We start from the raw sequence: 12651 nt of genomic DNA, 5'->3' as shown, positions 1-12651 counted from the left end.
CTTATTTCAGCTTTAATGTTCTAATGCCCTCCTTTCCCTTTCTTAAAACTCTGAGTTAAAGAAATTCAGCTATTCGTTTTCCTGTTTTGCAGGTGCTGAAACTCTTAGGGATTCTTCTGGGAATTTGCAATAAGGCCTCATATGCCTTGTTAAGGCTGTGCTGGCAGTGGGTGGTATTGCCCCAGTAAGTGGATAAACGGAATCCTAAAGACACAGGTTAATGGTGGCTATTTCTGATCCTGCTTGTACGTCACTCCAGACCCAGACAGCGTGGTTGACTCTCAACTGCCCTTTGAATCGAACAGTTGGGGATGGGCAATAAATGCTGACTTTGCCAGTGGGGTATCATTGTTTCCATTGCTACTAGGACATGCTTTGATGCTGTGAATGAACTTTAAAGGTCAATCATTACCGCATTGAAATAAAGCTTTATTTTTAAGTTAAAAGTAAACGGTATTCCATCCTGTTTAGAAACAGGCCACGATATGAACCTTTTAGCTAAGATCGCTTTCTGGCCCAAACACGAAAAGGGGTTAGAAACTATCAGATGAGATTTGAAATCACTGCTGTCCTGGGCTATAAACTAACATGCTTCTCTCTGTTTTGGGTTCAGATGTCATCAAACTACAATTGGTTGATGCAGGATTAGTAGACTGTCTCTTGGAGCTTGTCCAAGAGACTGTGGACAGTAATAAAGAAGATGATATCTCTGAGCTTAAAACAGCTTCTGATCTCATGGTGCTGCTGCTTTTGGGTGGTGAGTTGTTTTTCAGTTTTTTTAAATGCAACTTATTAATGTCTCCTAAGCTACTTCTGTTAAGTAATCTGGATTTTGGTATTTCTGTTGCTGGGAGGTGGGTTGTGAGGGGCAGAGCAGAAGATAATTTCACTTGTAAACTGAAAAACATACTGTAAATTATTTGTATTGTTTGTCTCGAAGATACTTATCTGGAAATTAACCCACCTAACCCTGGGACTGTCTGTATGGTGTGTTTTGCATCAATTATTGCATTAGAAAGACTGAGGTATGATTAAATAATAAAAATTCTGATCTTTAAGGTAGATTGTTTGCTTGTAAAAATGAATCCTATATTCAAAAAGAAATGCCTCCACTCTCCTTTATCACTTTCATTTCCCCATGAAAAAAAATGTCGCACAGTGACACTATTCCAGAGGCAGTGGTATATTCACTAGATTTGTAATGCAGAGCCCCTAGCTAATGCTCTTGCATTTGAATTCTTCCTGGTAGATGGCAAAATTTAATTAGTTAAGGAAATGTGGAATTAAAAACTAGTCTAATGATAACCATGAAACCATTGTGAGTTGTCATAAAAAGCCATCTGGTTCACTAACGTCCTTTTTAGGAAAAGGAAATCTGCCATCCTCAACTGATCCTGCCTATATGTCACTCCAGACTCTCTCAACGTGGTTGATTCTCAACTGCCCTTTGACTCGCACAGTTGGCATTGGGCAATAAATGCTGACTTTGCCAGTAGCGTCCACTTTTCCATGAAAGAATAAAGGGGGAAAAGAAGATATTTATTTAGTCTATAATTTGATGGAATGTAGAATTTATTTAATTGCTGCACGGTGCGTCAAAATACTGATCAGGCATTTATACCTTGATAAGATGCACCATTTGTTTGAGTATGACTGTAAAAAAACAAAATGGGCAAGTAATGACCTGAATGATCATTTGTGTAGTTCAACTTAAAACTTTATGCTGTAGCTGAAATTCAAGTCAACATTCTAATGAATACACATACCAAGCTATTAGGCTCAATCAATGGAATATTGGCTGGGCAATTACTACCCAGTTGTTAAGTTTATAGTTTGATCATCCTCTCTAGAACTAGATTGTGGGAGTTGGATGTAAGAATCAAAATGTAACTTTTTAAAATCAACAAATGAATTATTGATGTGCTTAATGGAAGGATAGAATGGTGGGGAATAATTATAGCTTCCTTAAAAGGTTGCATCTAGGTTTCAGCCTTCTCTGTCCACAAAGCAGCCAAATCTATCAGATAAGACTTTGAATTAAGGAAACAAGGCAGTAGAACATTGACAAGTCGTGTTGCAACTGTATCAGACTTTAGTCAGGCTCCACTGGAGTACTGTGCACAGTTCTGGTCGCTACAGTGCGGAAAGGTTGTGGATGCTTTAAAGAGGGTGCAGTAGAGGTTTACCAGGATGTTGCCTGGGTTAGTGTATTAGCTGTAAGGAGAGGTTGGATAAACTTGGATTGTTTTTGATAGAGCATCAGAGCCTGAGGATTGACCTAATCAAAGTGTACAAAATTAAGGGGCACAGATAGGGTGGATAATCAGTCTTTTTTTCCCCAGGGTGGAAATGTTAAATTCTAAGGGGCAAAGGTTTAAGGTGAGCTGTTTTCTTTTGGGGGGGGGGTGGGGGCGGTGCAGGATTGGTAGAGAAGAGGGATGTTTAAAAAATGTGCGAGGAAAGTCATTTTACACAGAGAGTGGTACATGCCTGGAACGTGCTGCCAGGGAGGTGGTAGAAGTAGATACAACACCAATGTTTAAAAAGCATTTAGACAACATATGAGCGGGCAGAGAATATAGGGATATGGACCATGTGCTGGCAGGTGGGATTAGTTTAGAATAACACCATGATAGCACAAACGTGGTGGACCAAAGGGCCTGTCCCTGTGCTGTACTGTTCTATGTTTAAATCCTCTGCCTTCTGGGTCCATAACTTCTCCCCACAACTTGCACAAAACCTGGCCTGTGGTTCTTCAATGCACGGTGGGCAACTATAACTTGCTGCCCATGTTTCCCACACAATGCTTTACCTATAGGGAGTTGGTTGGCTGGACTGCTGGTTTGCAATGCCCCAACAGTATGGGTTCAATTCCTGCATTAGCTGAGGTTACTGTGAGAAATTCTTCTCCTCCTCAACTTCTCCCCTCGCCTGAGACATGATGATCCTCCATTTAAAGCACCACCAGTCTCTGCTCTCTAATGAGAGAGCAGTCCTGTGGTCTGGTAAGACTATGGCAACTTTACCTGTACCTTTTTTATTTTGTCTCTCTGAAAGCCACTGTTTGAAATTCAGAAATGCAGAGATACTTTTTTTTTTAAAGCAATAAAAGTTGAATGATAATTCCAATCATTCTCGTAAATCTTTGGTTGGTGGGAGTCATTGGGAAACTCCTTTGTACGTCAAAGGTTCTTAGAAATCTCCCTCAAAACGCTTTTGAGACTACGTCAACTGAAAATTGCAAGGCTGAGATCAAGAAATTTTTGGTGGGTAAGGATATTAAGGGATGTGGAGTGAAAATGTGTAAATGGAGTTAAGATACAGTTTGCCATGATGTTCAAAAATAAGTAGCTTCCACTCCCCACTTTACCACTTTCCTTTCCCCATCAATAAAAATTTGGAACCGCAAAAGATTAACATTAGTCCAGAATTATAACAGCTGTTGAAAGTTACTTGCTCTTATCTAGAGGTTTTTCCTGTCATGCAGATGAATCTATGCAGAAGCTGTTTGATGCAGGGAAAGGCAGTGTCTTTCAAAAGGTGCTGTCATGGCTTCCTTCAAATAACCATCAACTACAACTTGCTGGAGCACTGGCCGTTGCAAACTTCGCACGAAATGGTGAGCTTCCTGTTTTTTAAAAAAAAAAGTTAGTTTCAGTGATTTTTTTTTTTCCAACTTACTATACTCAACTTTATTAATAAACGTCAGTGTTCATCTTTCTTTTCCTTCCTCTGTACTGAAGGAAAAAATCTTGCTGTTCTGTGATGTCTTTCATGTTCTCTGGGTCCCAAAGCCTCTTACAGCTAATGAGTTATTTTTGATGTGTAGGCAAATGTGTGACTAATTTGTGCTCAATTTTTCCACAAACAGCATCAAGATAAATAACCAATGGATTAGTTTTTATTCAATAATGTTAATTGAAGGATAAATGTTGGCAGGGCGATTTTGTTTTTGAATAGCACCATGCAATCTTTAGCATTCAGTATAGATTATGTGCTCAACTTGTGGAATCGGAGGTATAGAGCACAGAAATAGGCCCTTCAGTTCAACTCATCCATGATGACCAGATATCCTAAGTAAATCTAGTTCCATTTTCCAGCATTTGACCCATATCCCTATAGACCCTTCCTATTCATATACCCATCCAGATGCCTTTTAAATGTTGTATTTGTACCAGCCTCTTCCACTTCCTTTGGCAGCTCATTCCATACACACACCACCCTCTGTGAAAAAGTTGCCCCTTAGGTCCCTTTTAAATTTTTCCCTTCTCAATTAAACCTTTGCCCTCTAGTTTTGGACTCCCCTACCCCAGGTAAAAGACGTTGTCTATTTACCCTATCTATGCCCCTCGTGATTTTATAAACCTCTGTAAGGTCACCCCTCAGCCTCTGAAGCTCCAGGGAAAGTAGCCCCAGTCTATTCAGCCTCTCCCTGTAGCTCAAGCCCTCTAACCCTGGCAACATCCTTGTGAATCTTTTCTGTTTCAAGTTTCACAACATCCTCCCAAAGCAGGGAGCCCAGAATTGCATGCAGTATTCCAATAGTGGCCTAACCCATGTCTTGTAGAGCCACAATATGACCTCCCAACTCCTATGCTCATGGCAGTGTCCAATAAAGACAAGCATATCAAATGCCACCTTCACTATCCTATCTACCTATGACTCCACTTTCAAGGAACAATGAACCTGCTCTCCGAGGTCTTATTGTTCGATAACACTCCCCAGGACCTTACCATTAAGTTGTATAAGTCCTCCCCTGATTTGCCTTTCCAAAATGCAGCACTTCATTTGCCTAAATTAAACTCCATCTGCCACTCCTCGGCCCATTTGATGAAGATCCTGTTGTACTCTAAGGTAACCTCCTTCGCAGTCTACTGCACTCCAGGATTTGGATACACCAAAATTGGAGGTATAACGTGAATCTCCTGGCTCTGAGGTGAAAATACTAATGCTGAGTCACACTAACACTATTGTTGATGCATTTTCAGAGATGTGTCCTTATAAAACCTCTACTGTTGTCATGCGGAACAGCTATCTATTGATATTGTGCTGAGTACCCAGTTAGTCAGTGCTTTAATGACCTGTGGATTTTGTTTAAAACTGGCCCCGTAGTCCATCATGCTCCATCCTATCTTAACAGCTGAATTGACTGCATTAGTCCAGTTATCTAAATGCATCGTCCCCCTTTTAAATCTGTGCTGTTATATAAATATACCTAACTAGAGGCAAACTATTCATATTTTCCCCAGTTGTGGCTGTTAGCAGCTGTTATCTTCAGCCATTTTCATTTTGATAGATTGTGACTTTTTAACAACCTTGCAGTCAACCTTATTTAGAAAAAAGTACTTATTTGCTCATTGTAGCAGTGAACTGAAAGATTATAGTTACCAGAGAAGATCTGAACAGATTTTCTTTCCTCCATGAAAAGGAGAGGAAGATCTAATAGATCTAGTAATTATCCTTTGTGCTTTCCATAATGTAGAGATATTTCTGTTTGAGTCCAAAACTGAGGTCATAAGTGTAAGATTGTCATCAATAAATCTAATAAGAAATTAACATTGTAATTGAGGGAGGGGAAAAAACAACTAGAATATGATGTTTAAACGGTCAGAGGAAGTAACGTGAGCAGAACTTGGTTGGAGCCCAAAACAAGCCTGGCCATAATAGCTTATTTCTGTGCTGTAAATTCAGTACAATTTCAAACCAAAATTGAAATTACAAAATAAACTTTAAAGTCGAAGATTGTTTATTAAAATTAGCTAAGATGGGTAGCGTTTGATGCATAAAGTCTTTGAATATACCTAATGGGAAAGAAAATCCTGAATTACAGATACTAATCCATAAAAAAAATTATTAATTGCATTTTGACTGGATCAGTCCTCTTCTGTGTAATGGTTGCTTCTCATTATAAAACTAGAATAGCAGCTGCTTCACTGAAGAGACAGCCATACTGTGAATTGACTGGTGAGCAGATAGCTGGAAGCTTGTCTTAAACACTTAGAACAATAGATTGTTTGATGAACTGATATTTGTCCACTCAGTTCTATTCATTAAGGGCTTCAAATTATCTTCATTTTCCCTTCAAATCCTTGATCTAATAATTGCTGCTATCTGTACTATCACAAACAAAAGACAAAAATCTCTGAAGCTAGTGGAAGAGAGATTATTTGAAACTACTCATCACTGTCAGTGACAGGTTTGTATTGTTGTCTACTTGTCGTGCCGCATAACAGCATAGACCGAGTCAATTCAGAATGAATGGTGGTGAGAATAACCACGGCCTTGCTATCATCAGACCACTACTCGATAATGCTGAATAAAGCAGTACATGGAGAGTTGCCACTAATGAGATTAGCCTTTCATGTTCTCAGCACAGTAGCTACTGTTGAAATTAAATGCAGATTTGACAGATATTTGTTAAACCCTGGTGGTATGAAGAGCTTGCTTTAGGTTGAAAAATCTGTTTCTTAGGGTTAAAGTCAATTAAGTCCCTGATAATCAAAACTCATTTCCACTAATGGATAATATTCTACAAATAACAAAGGTGTTCTAAGGAAGAGTCATATTGAACTCAATATTAACTCTTCCGTCTCCACAAATGCTGCCAGACCTGCTGAGCTTTTCCAGCAATTTTTTGTTATTTCCAGCATAGCTGAATTTTCTTTTATAAAGATGAATCATTGATGCTCTTAACTGATTAGCAAAATATGGTTGAGAAAATGCTGCAATTTCAATACCTGACCTACAGTAAATTCCACTAACCTAGATTAAAAACCGAAAGAACTGCAGATTCTGTAAATCAGAAACAAAAACAGAAATTGCTCAAAACTGAGCAGGTCTGGCAGCATCTGTGGAGAGAAATCGGAAGGGTCACTTGTCCAGAAACGTTAACTGTGATTTCTGATACTGTCAGACCTGAGCTTTTCCAGCAATTTCTGTTTGTTTTCACTAACCTAGCTCTCCTGTCCTTAATAGTCCCCACGTTAGTTTTGTTTCTCTCAATGTATTGAATCCAAAATTGTTGTCCATGGTTTCAGTTCTCCCTTTCATCTTTCTGCAACTTGCTCTAATTTTGTTTGACCTTCTAATTGTGGTCTTTACAATGCATTGTTTTCAGAGTTAATAGTGCAGCCACAACGTTCTACAACCCCTCCTCTGCCTTTCTTTACAACATAGCTTACAATCACATTGATTGCCTTACAACATGCCATATAACTATAGAGTGAATCTGTTTATTAATGTATTTCTTCCTCCTCTGTGGAGCACCTGGGATGTTTTCTATATTAATTGTACTATACAAATGGAGATTAAGAAAAAAAGTTAACCTACCTCAGTGCTTCTCTGGATTAAGGGACAAAATTCCCTGAACAGCATATCACTGCAACATTGTGAATTCATAATTATCCAAGAAAGTTCTAAATCACTATAGAATTTGACACTGGCTTTCTCATTTCCCCTTGTCCAACAGCATTCATTTTTCAGCTGGCTGTAGCAAAATTAAAATATCCAACTGTGTTTATTACCAGAAACAGAACATCACTTCAACTGAGATCACTGATTATTATTTTCTGCGGGAAGAAAGTACAAAGAAAAACAATTTTCTAAGCCTTTTGATTTTTGCTCATCACTAAGAAAATGCCATTCATGAATCTATTTTTTAATGATGGCCTGAAAAAAACACTAATACTAATTAGCAGACCCCAAAAGTCTTTCTGATGTGGGTCTCTCAAACAACAAAAAACATTGAAAACCAAAATAAGCAACACTGATATAGTCAACTAATTGCCTTTTTAATAAGTTGTTTCCTTTATTCCCTCTAGAATGGTCTGAATGTCATTTTTCAGGTTTGGAAGTAGGTTCTGTCACTGGCCTGGAACCATACATTAATGGTGTCACATGCATCAGTTAGTGGAAAATATGGTTTGTGCTTCATGATCATTGCAAAAAATACAACTGTTATTGTGTATCCTATTTCTTAACACAATTTTTTTTAGCCCTGTAAACTATCTGGCCCTGAAGCTGGTTCAGTACATCTTTAATGCAGATGATATTTTTATTCCATCCACTCCCAGATGGAAACTGTATCCACATGGTTGAAATTGGAATTGTGCAGAAGCTTTTAGACTTACTGGATAGGCATGTAGAAGAGGGGAATGTGACAGTACAACATGCTGCACTTAGTGCTCTTCGCAATCTGGCAATTCCTGGTAAGCTTTTCGTATTGTTGAAGTCTAAACAGGAAAATGTGTAAAAATGCTTTTGTTTTGTTTATTGGGTAATGTAATAAGCACCCCTTCTAGATAATTAATTTAAAATTCTTGTAAATGGAATACAATATTTTTTTAGTAAGTTTGAAATATTAGACTCATTCTCTTATCCTTCTATAGAAACAAAATACTTGCAAATAGATCCTATTTCTAGTTTTAGCTTGAAATTAACTAATCATTTCCGTGAGTACATCCATGTCAGCTGTCATCTCTTAAAGATCAGTGCCACTTCATAATTTGTTTTAAGGTGACATTGTATTGGATATTGTTAATATTCTATACTTACAAGAGGCTTAATGTGATTTTACATGCTTCCTATTTCTTTTGATAGGTACATTTGGGTTTTTCTATTTCTTCAAGGGTGGACCAAGTGAGGGAGGGCTTGTTTTAAATCCTTAAGCTTTTTAAGCGAGCACCGAGTATACAGATCAGTAGTGAGATTTGGGTTCACTTTGTTCCATCAGTGTAACTTCATTGTGTGATATGGTGCAAGTAAAGAACATGCTATGCTTTAATACTTCAGTATCTTTCTTGTTCTAAACAAGATGAATCTTGACTGTCCTCTGGTTTTGCTAATGCCTTTGCTTAAGTGAGCTCAAAATGAACCCAGGTGTTCTAACAGCCTTTTCAGTAGTAATCAGCCTGTTATTCACCTAGTCTTGGAGATATTCAAAACATGATGGCTGAATGACCTCCTGCACTGGAATGAATCTGTCATTGTACATGAAATAGATAGCACAATTGTAATGACCAAATCCACCTAATCATTCATTATTATTCTGAGAAGCTTGAAATAATTCAAACTCTTACAAACCACTGCTTCTGACTTCCATTCACTGCAGTACAAACTTTTAGCAATGCTTAATGTGAAGGTCTCCTGGAATTGTGTCCAAGCAAAAGGCTTGCCTTCCCTGTCCTTGTTACTATACCTCCTCTATAACTTTTCAACTCTATACTCTACTTGTTTTTACCGCTCCTTCCAAACCTTTGGGTTCCTATACCTCCCCACTTGGTTTGTTGACATCCTCCGAATTCAAGTCCTAACTGCATAAATTCTTGTCCTCGGTGAATGCTTGCTTTTGTTTAAAGTTTTTGAGAAGATTTGTAGCTGGGTTGTGGATGAGATTGTAGACTTGCTCGCCAAGCCAGTGTGTTTGATTGCAGATCTTACCTAGCAGGGTGAGGAAACATCGCCAGTGTGCCTCCAGTGAAGCACTGATGTTCTGTCCCGCTTGTTATTTATATGCTTCGATTTGCTGGGGTGGTTGGTATCACTTCCGGTTCTGTTTCTCAGTGGTTGGTATTTCGGGTCCAGTTCGGTGTATTTGTTGATGGCGTTCCGGTTGGAATGCCAGGCCTGCATGAATTCCCTGGCATGTCTCTGTTTGGCTTGTGCTATTATGGATATGTTGTCCCAGTCGAATTCGTATCCTCCTTTGTCCGAGAGACGAGACACCAAGAGACCCGACCAATTCTCACTGGTCTCAATACACACAGATGAAGAAGGACACGAACTGGACCCAATATACAAACCACTGAAAAACAGCCGGAAATAATGCCAACCACCCCAGCAAACTGTAGCATATAAATAACAAGCGGGACAGAATGTCAATGCTTCACCGGAGGCGCACTGACGATGTTGCCTAGCAGGGTGACAGAACGTCTGCAATCAAACACACCAGCTCAGCGAGCAAGTCTACAGCTTACTTTTATTGCCCACCTTACCTAGCTACTGGTGTCAATTAACGGTGTTGTTCTGACAATGAACAAGTTAAACTTAAGTAAAATATTTACAAATGGATTAGGGGGACAAGAAGGACTTCATCCATTCCTTTTTGGGGTGGGAGTCAACTACCATAATAATGGAATTAACTTTGAAATTGTTACCTGCTTGTTAAAAATAATTCACTCATAGGAAACTGATTGCGAGGCAAGCTTATTATGTAGATTTGATTTTTTTTTGTTAAATAAGTGTGCAACAAATAAGCAGCAGCTCAATTTTAATCAGTTTCATTCTACTAGGACTCAACCAAACAAGATTTTGATATTTAGCCTTTAATATTCAGAAGCAGAAGTTACTGAATTTATTATAGTAATTTAATCAACTGTCAATGTATTGCACCCTCCCAAATCTAGATAGCTTACGTTATGTCTGACGACCTTTTTTGAGTTTCAACGTTATTGTAGAATCCCCACAGTGCGGAAAGTGGCCATTTGGCCCATTTAAGTCTGCACCTCAGAACATCCTACCCAGATCCAGACCCCCATCCTATCCTATCTCCATACCTCACGTTTCCCTTGCCTGCATATCTTTGGACTGTGGGAGAAAACCCGAGCACCTGGAGGAAACCCACAGAGACATGGGGAGAACATGCAAAATCTACACAGACAAAGTCACTAAGTCTGGAATCGAACCCTCTGTGAGGCAGTGGTGCTGCCCTGTTAATTCTTGATGTTATCTATTTAGGTTTTGGAACCAGTAAAGAATTTCGTGCGGGTAAAATCTATGTAAAGAGGATGTTGAATCCAAATATGTTGCGATTTTGCTCTGTTTTGTTGAGGATTCATTAATGTTCTAAGTTGATTCTACCCCATCTCTTCCCCTTGCTCCACTTGCCTGCAGAGCTAATGAAAGCCTCTGGGTCATGAACTTTTTTTGTGAACTGGACATGGAGATCCAATGAACAATGAAACTGGACCAATGTCATTCCTTCCTGGAAGGAAATAGATAATAATTCTAATGATGCTACATTTGGCCCATTTAACTCTCTGCTTTACATTTTCAATGTATTTAATTGCAGTAAATTCTTTTACTGGTTCCAAAACCTAAGCAGATGATGTCTAGAACTAAATTTGAAACTCAAATAGTCTAGGTTGTCAGACATAAGATGAGCTCTCTGAATTGGTGGGTGTGCAATAAGTTTGAAAGTTGATTAAACTGCTACAATTTCAGCAAGCTCTGCTTTTTGCTGATAAAGGCTACACATCAAAATCTTGCAGTACTGCATTAGAGGATTCTTGAGTTATGACTTGGAATAGGGATTCAGGTTCTGGGTTGTTGAGACCCAACATTGCGAATTGTCATGAGAGACTTGTTTTAGTATGCTCCCAATGGACCTTTTCGTCATGCGGGTAAATGGGTGTGTATTGTTTACTTGTAACCTCAGTGCGCTGTCGAAATCAATAAACATTAATGTCTTTCTAGCTCATAGGCCCAAAATCTCCCTCAATATGAATTGTATGATTTGACTGACTTGACTGATCAACTGTGGAAAGAATGTCCTGCCGAAAACCAAGCTTTTAGGTTAATGAAAGTGCTAGAGAAACAGTTTTGTTAATCTATCACTAATTTGGCAGGAATTTTTAGGGGTGGGAAAGTTGTGCATTGGAGGAGAAAAACGTTCAAACTGAAGTGAAATTAATGCATTGGGCCTTTCTGCTTAAAATAACATCAAGTGTGGTGAGTGTATCATGACAGCTGTGTAACCAGAGTTAAAAATATATTACTGTGGTCGAGTCCTTTTTTTATTTTCCACTGTTACTACCTATTTTCTGTCCTGACCAGGTAACACATGAAAATCATTCACTTGAATTCCTTATTTTCCCCAGTATTAAATAAAGCTAAGATGCTATCGGCAGGAGTTGCAGAGCAAGTCCTGAAATTTCTCAAGTCGGAGATGCCACCCGTTCAGTTCAAACTACTTGGAACATTACGCATGTTAATTGATGCACAAGGTATTGTAGTTGTGTAAAATATTTAAGTGAACTTTTTTCAGGAAATCTTGATTGCTCAGTTTTAAGTCTGCATGATAGTTCAGTGCTTTTAAAGGCAAGCTCATCTCTGCTGAGTAGATGTTGAAAAATGTCTAGAGTGGAGAAATCTTGTAAGAAGGGAATGTAAATTAATAAGTATCTGTCCTATTCTCGGGGAGATGAGATTTTTGACTTGTCTAATTGAGGGTCTGCAGAGGACACTTGAAAACAAATGAAATAACTTGTTTTTATTAAATTAAGTAAATTTCATACTTGGTGCTTAACCTGTTTCATAGCTGTTGGTGTGATCTGTGCAGGTAGAATCCTTATTCTTGCACTTGCAAGGAGAAGAGTCTTCATTGCTGCCTACATGTCGTTTCTGCCTGTTAATGCACATCAAATGTCAAAAGGTGCTACAGGGTTATTGGTACTTGTGCAATCATACTCCAATCTAACCACTAGTTTCAGGAATAGAGTGGCATATTTGACAATGGGTGGTGATTTTGACTGCATGCATGACCAGTCAAGTTGTTACAAACCTTCCAAATCCTTTAATTCATCCTGTTATACCTCAAGGAATATGAAAATATGGTTTTAAAATTTGTGTGTACAAGCAAATTTTCTGATTCAA

At 38.6% G+C, this 12651-nt stretch overlaps 1 protein-coding gene across 1 annotated transcript in view; it reads left to right on the top strand.

Moving 5' to 3' along the window:
* rap1gds1 (RAP1, GTP-GDP dissociation stimulator 1) overlaps positions 1–12019 on the top strand; it is a 42379-nt gene extending 30360 nt beyond the window's left edge. Inside the window, exons 8-11 of the mRNA XM_048612131.1 lie at positions 614–757; positions 3488–3619; positions 8073–8207; positions 11877–12019. Of these exons, the coding sequence (XP_048468088.1) occupies positions 614–757; positions 3488–3619; positions 8073–8207; positions 11877–12019 (554 nt within the window). The remainder of the gene's footprint in view (positions 1–613; positions 758–3487; positions 3620–8072; positions 8208–11876) is intronic.
* Positions 12020–12651: the final 632 nt, after the last annotated feature.

Source organism: Rhincodon typus, chromosome 1 (genome assembly GCF_021869965.1).
Source record: "Rhincodon typus isolate 14 chromosome 1, sRhiTyp1.1, whole genome shotgun sequence".
NCBI lineage: Eukaryota > Metazoa > Chordata > Chondrichthyes > Orectolobiformes > Rhincodontidae > Rhincodon > Rhincodon typus.
Note: the sequence above shows the minus strand (reverse complement) of the source record. Positions and strands in the feature narration are given on the sequence as shown.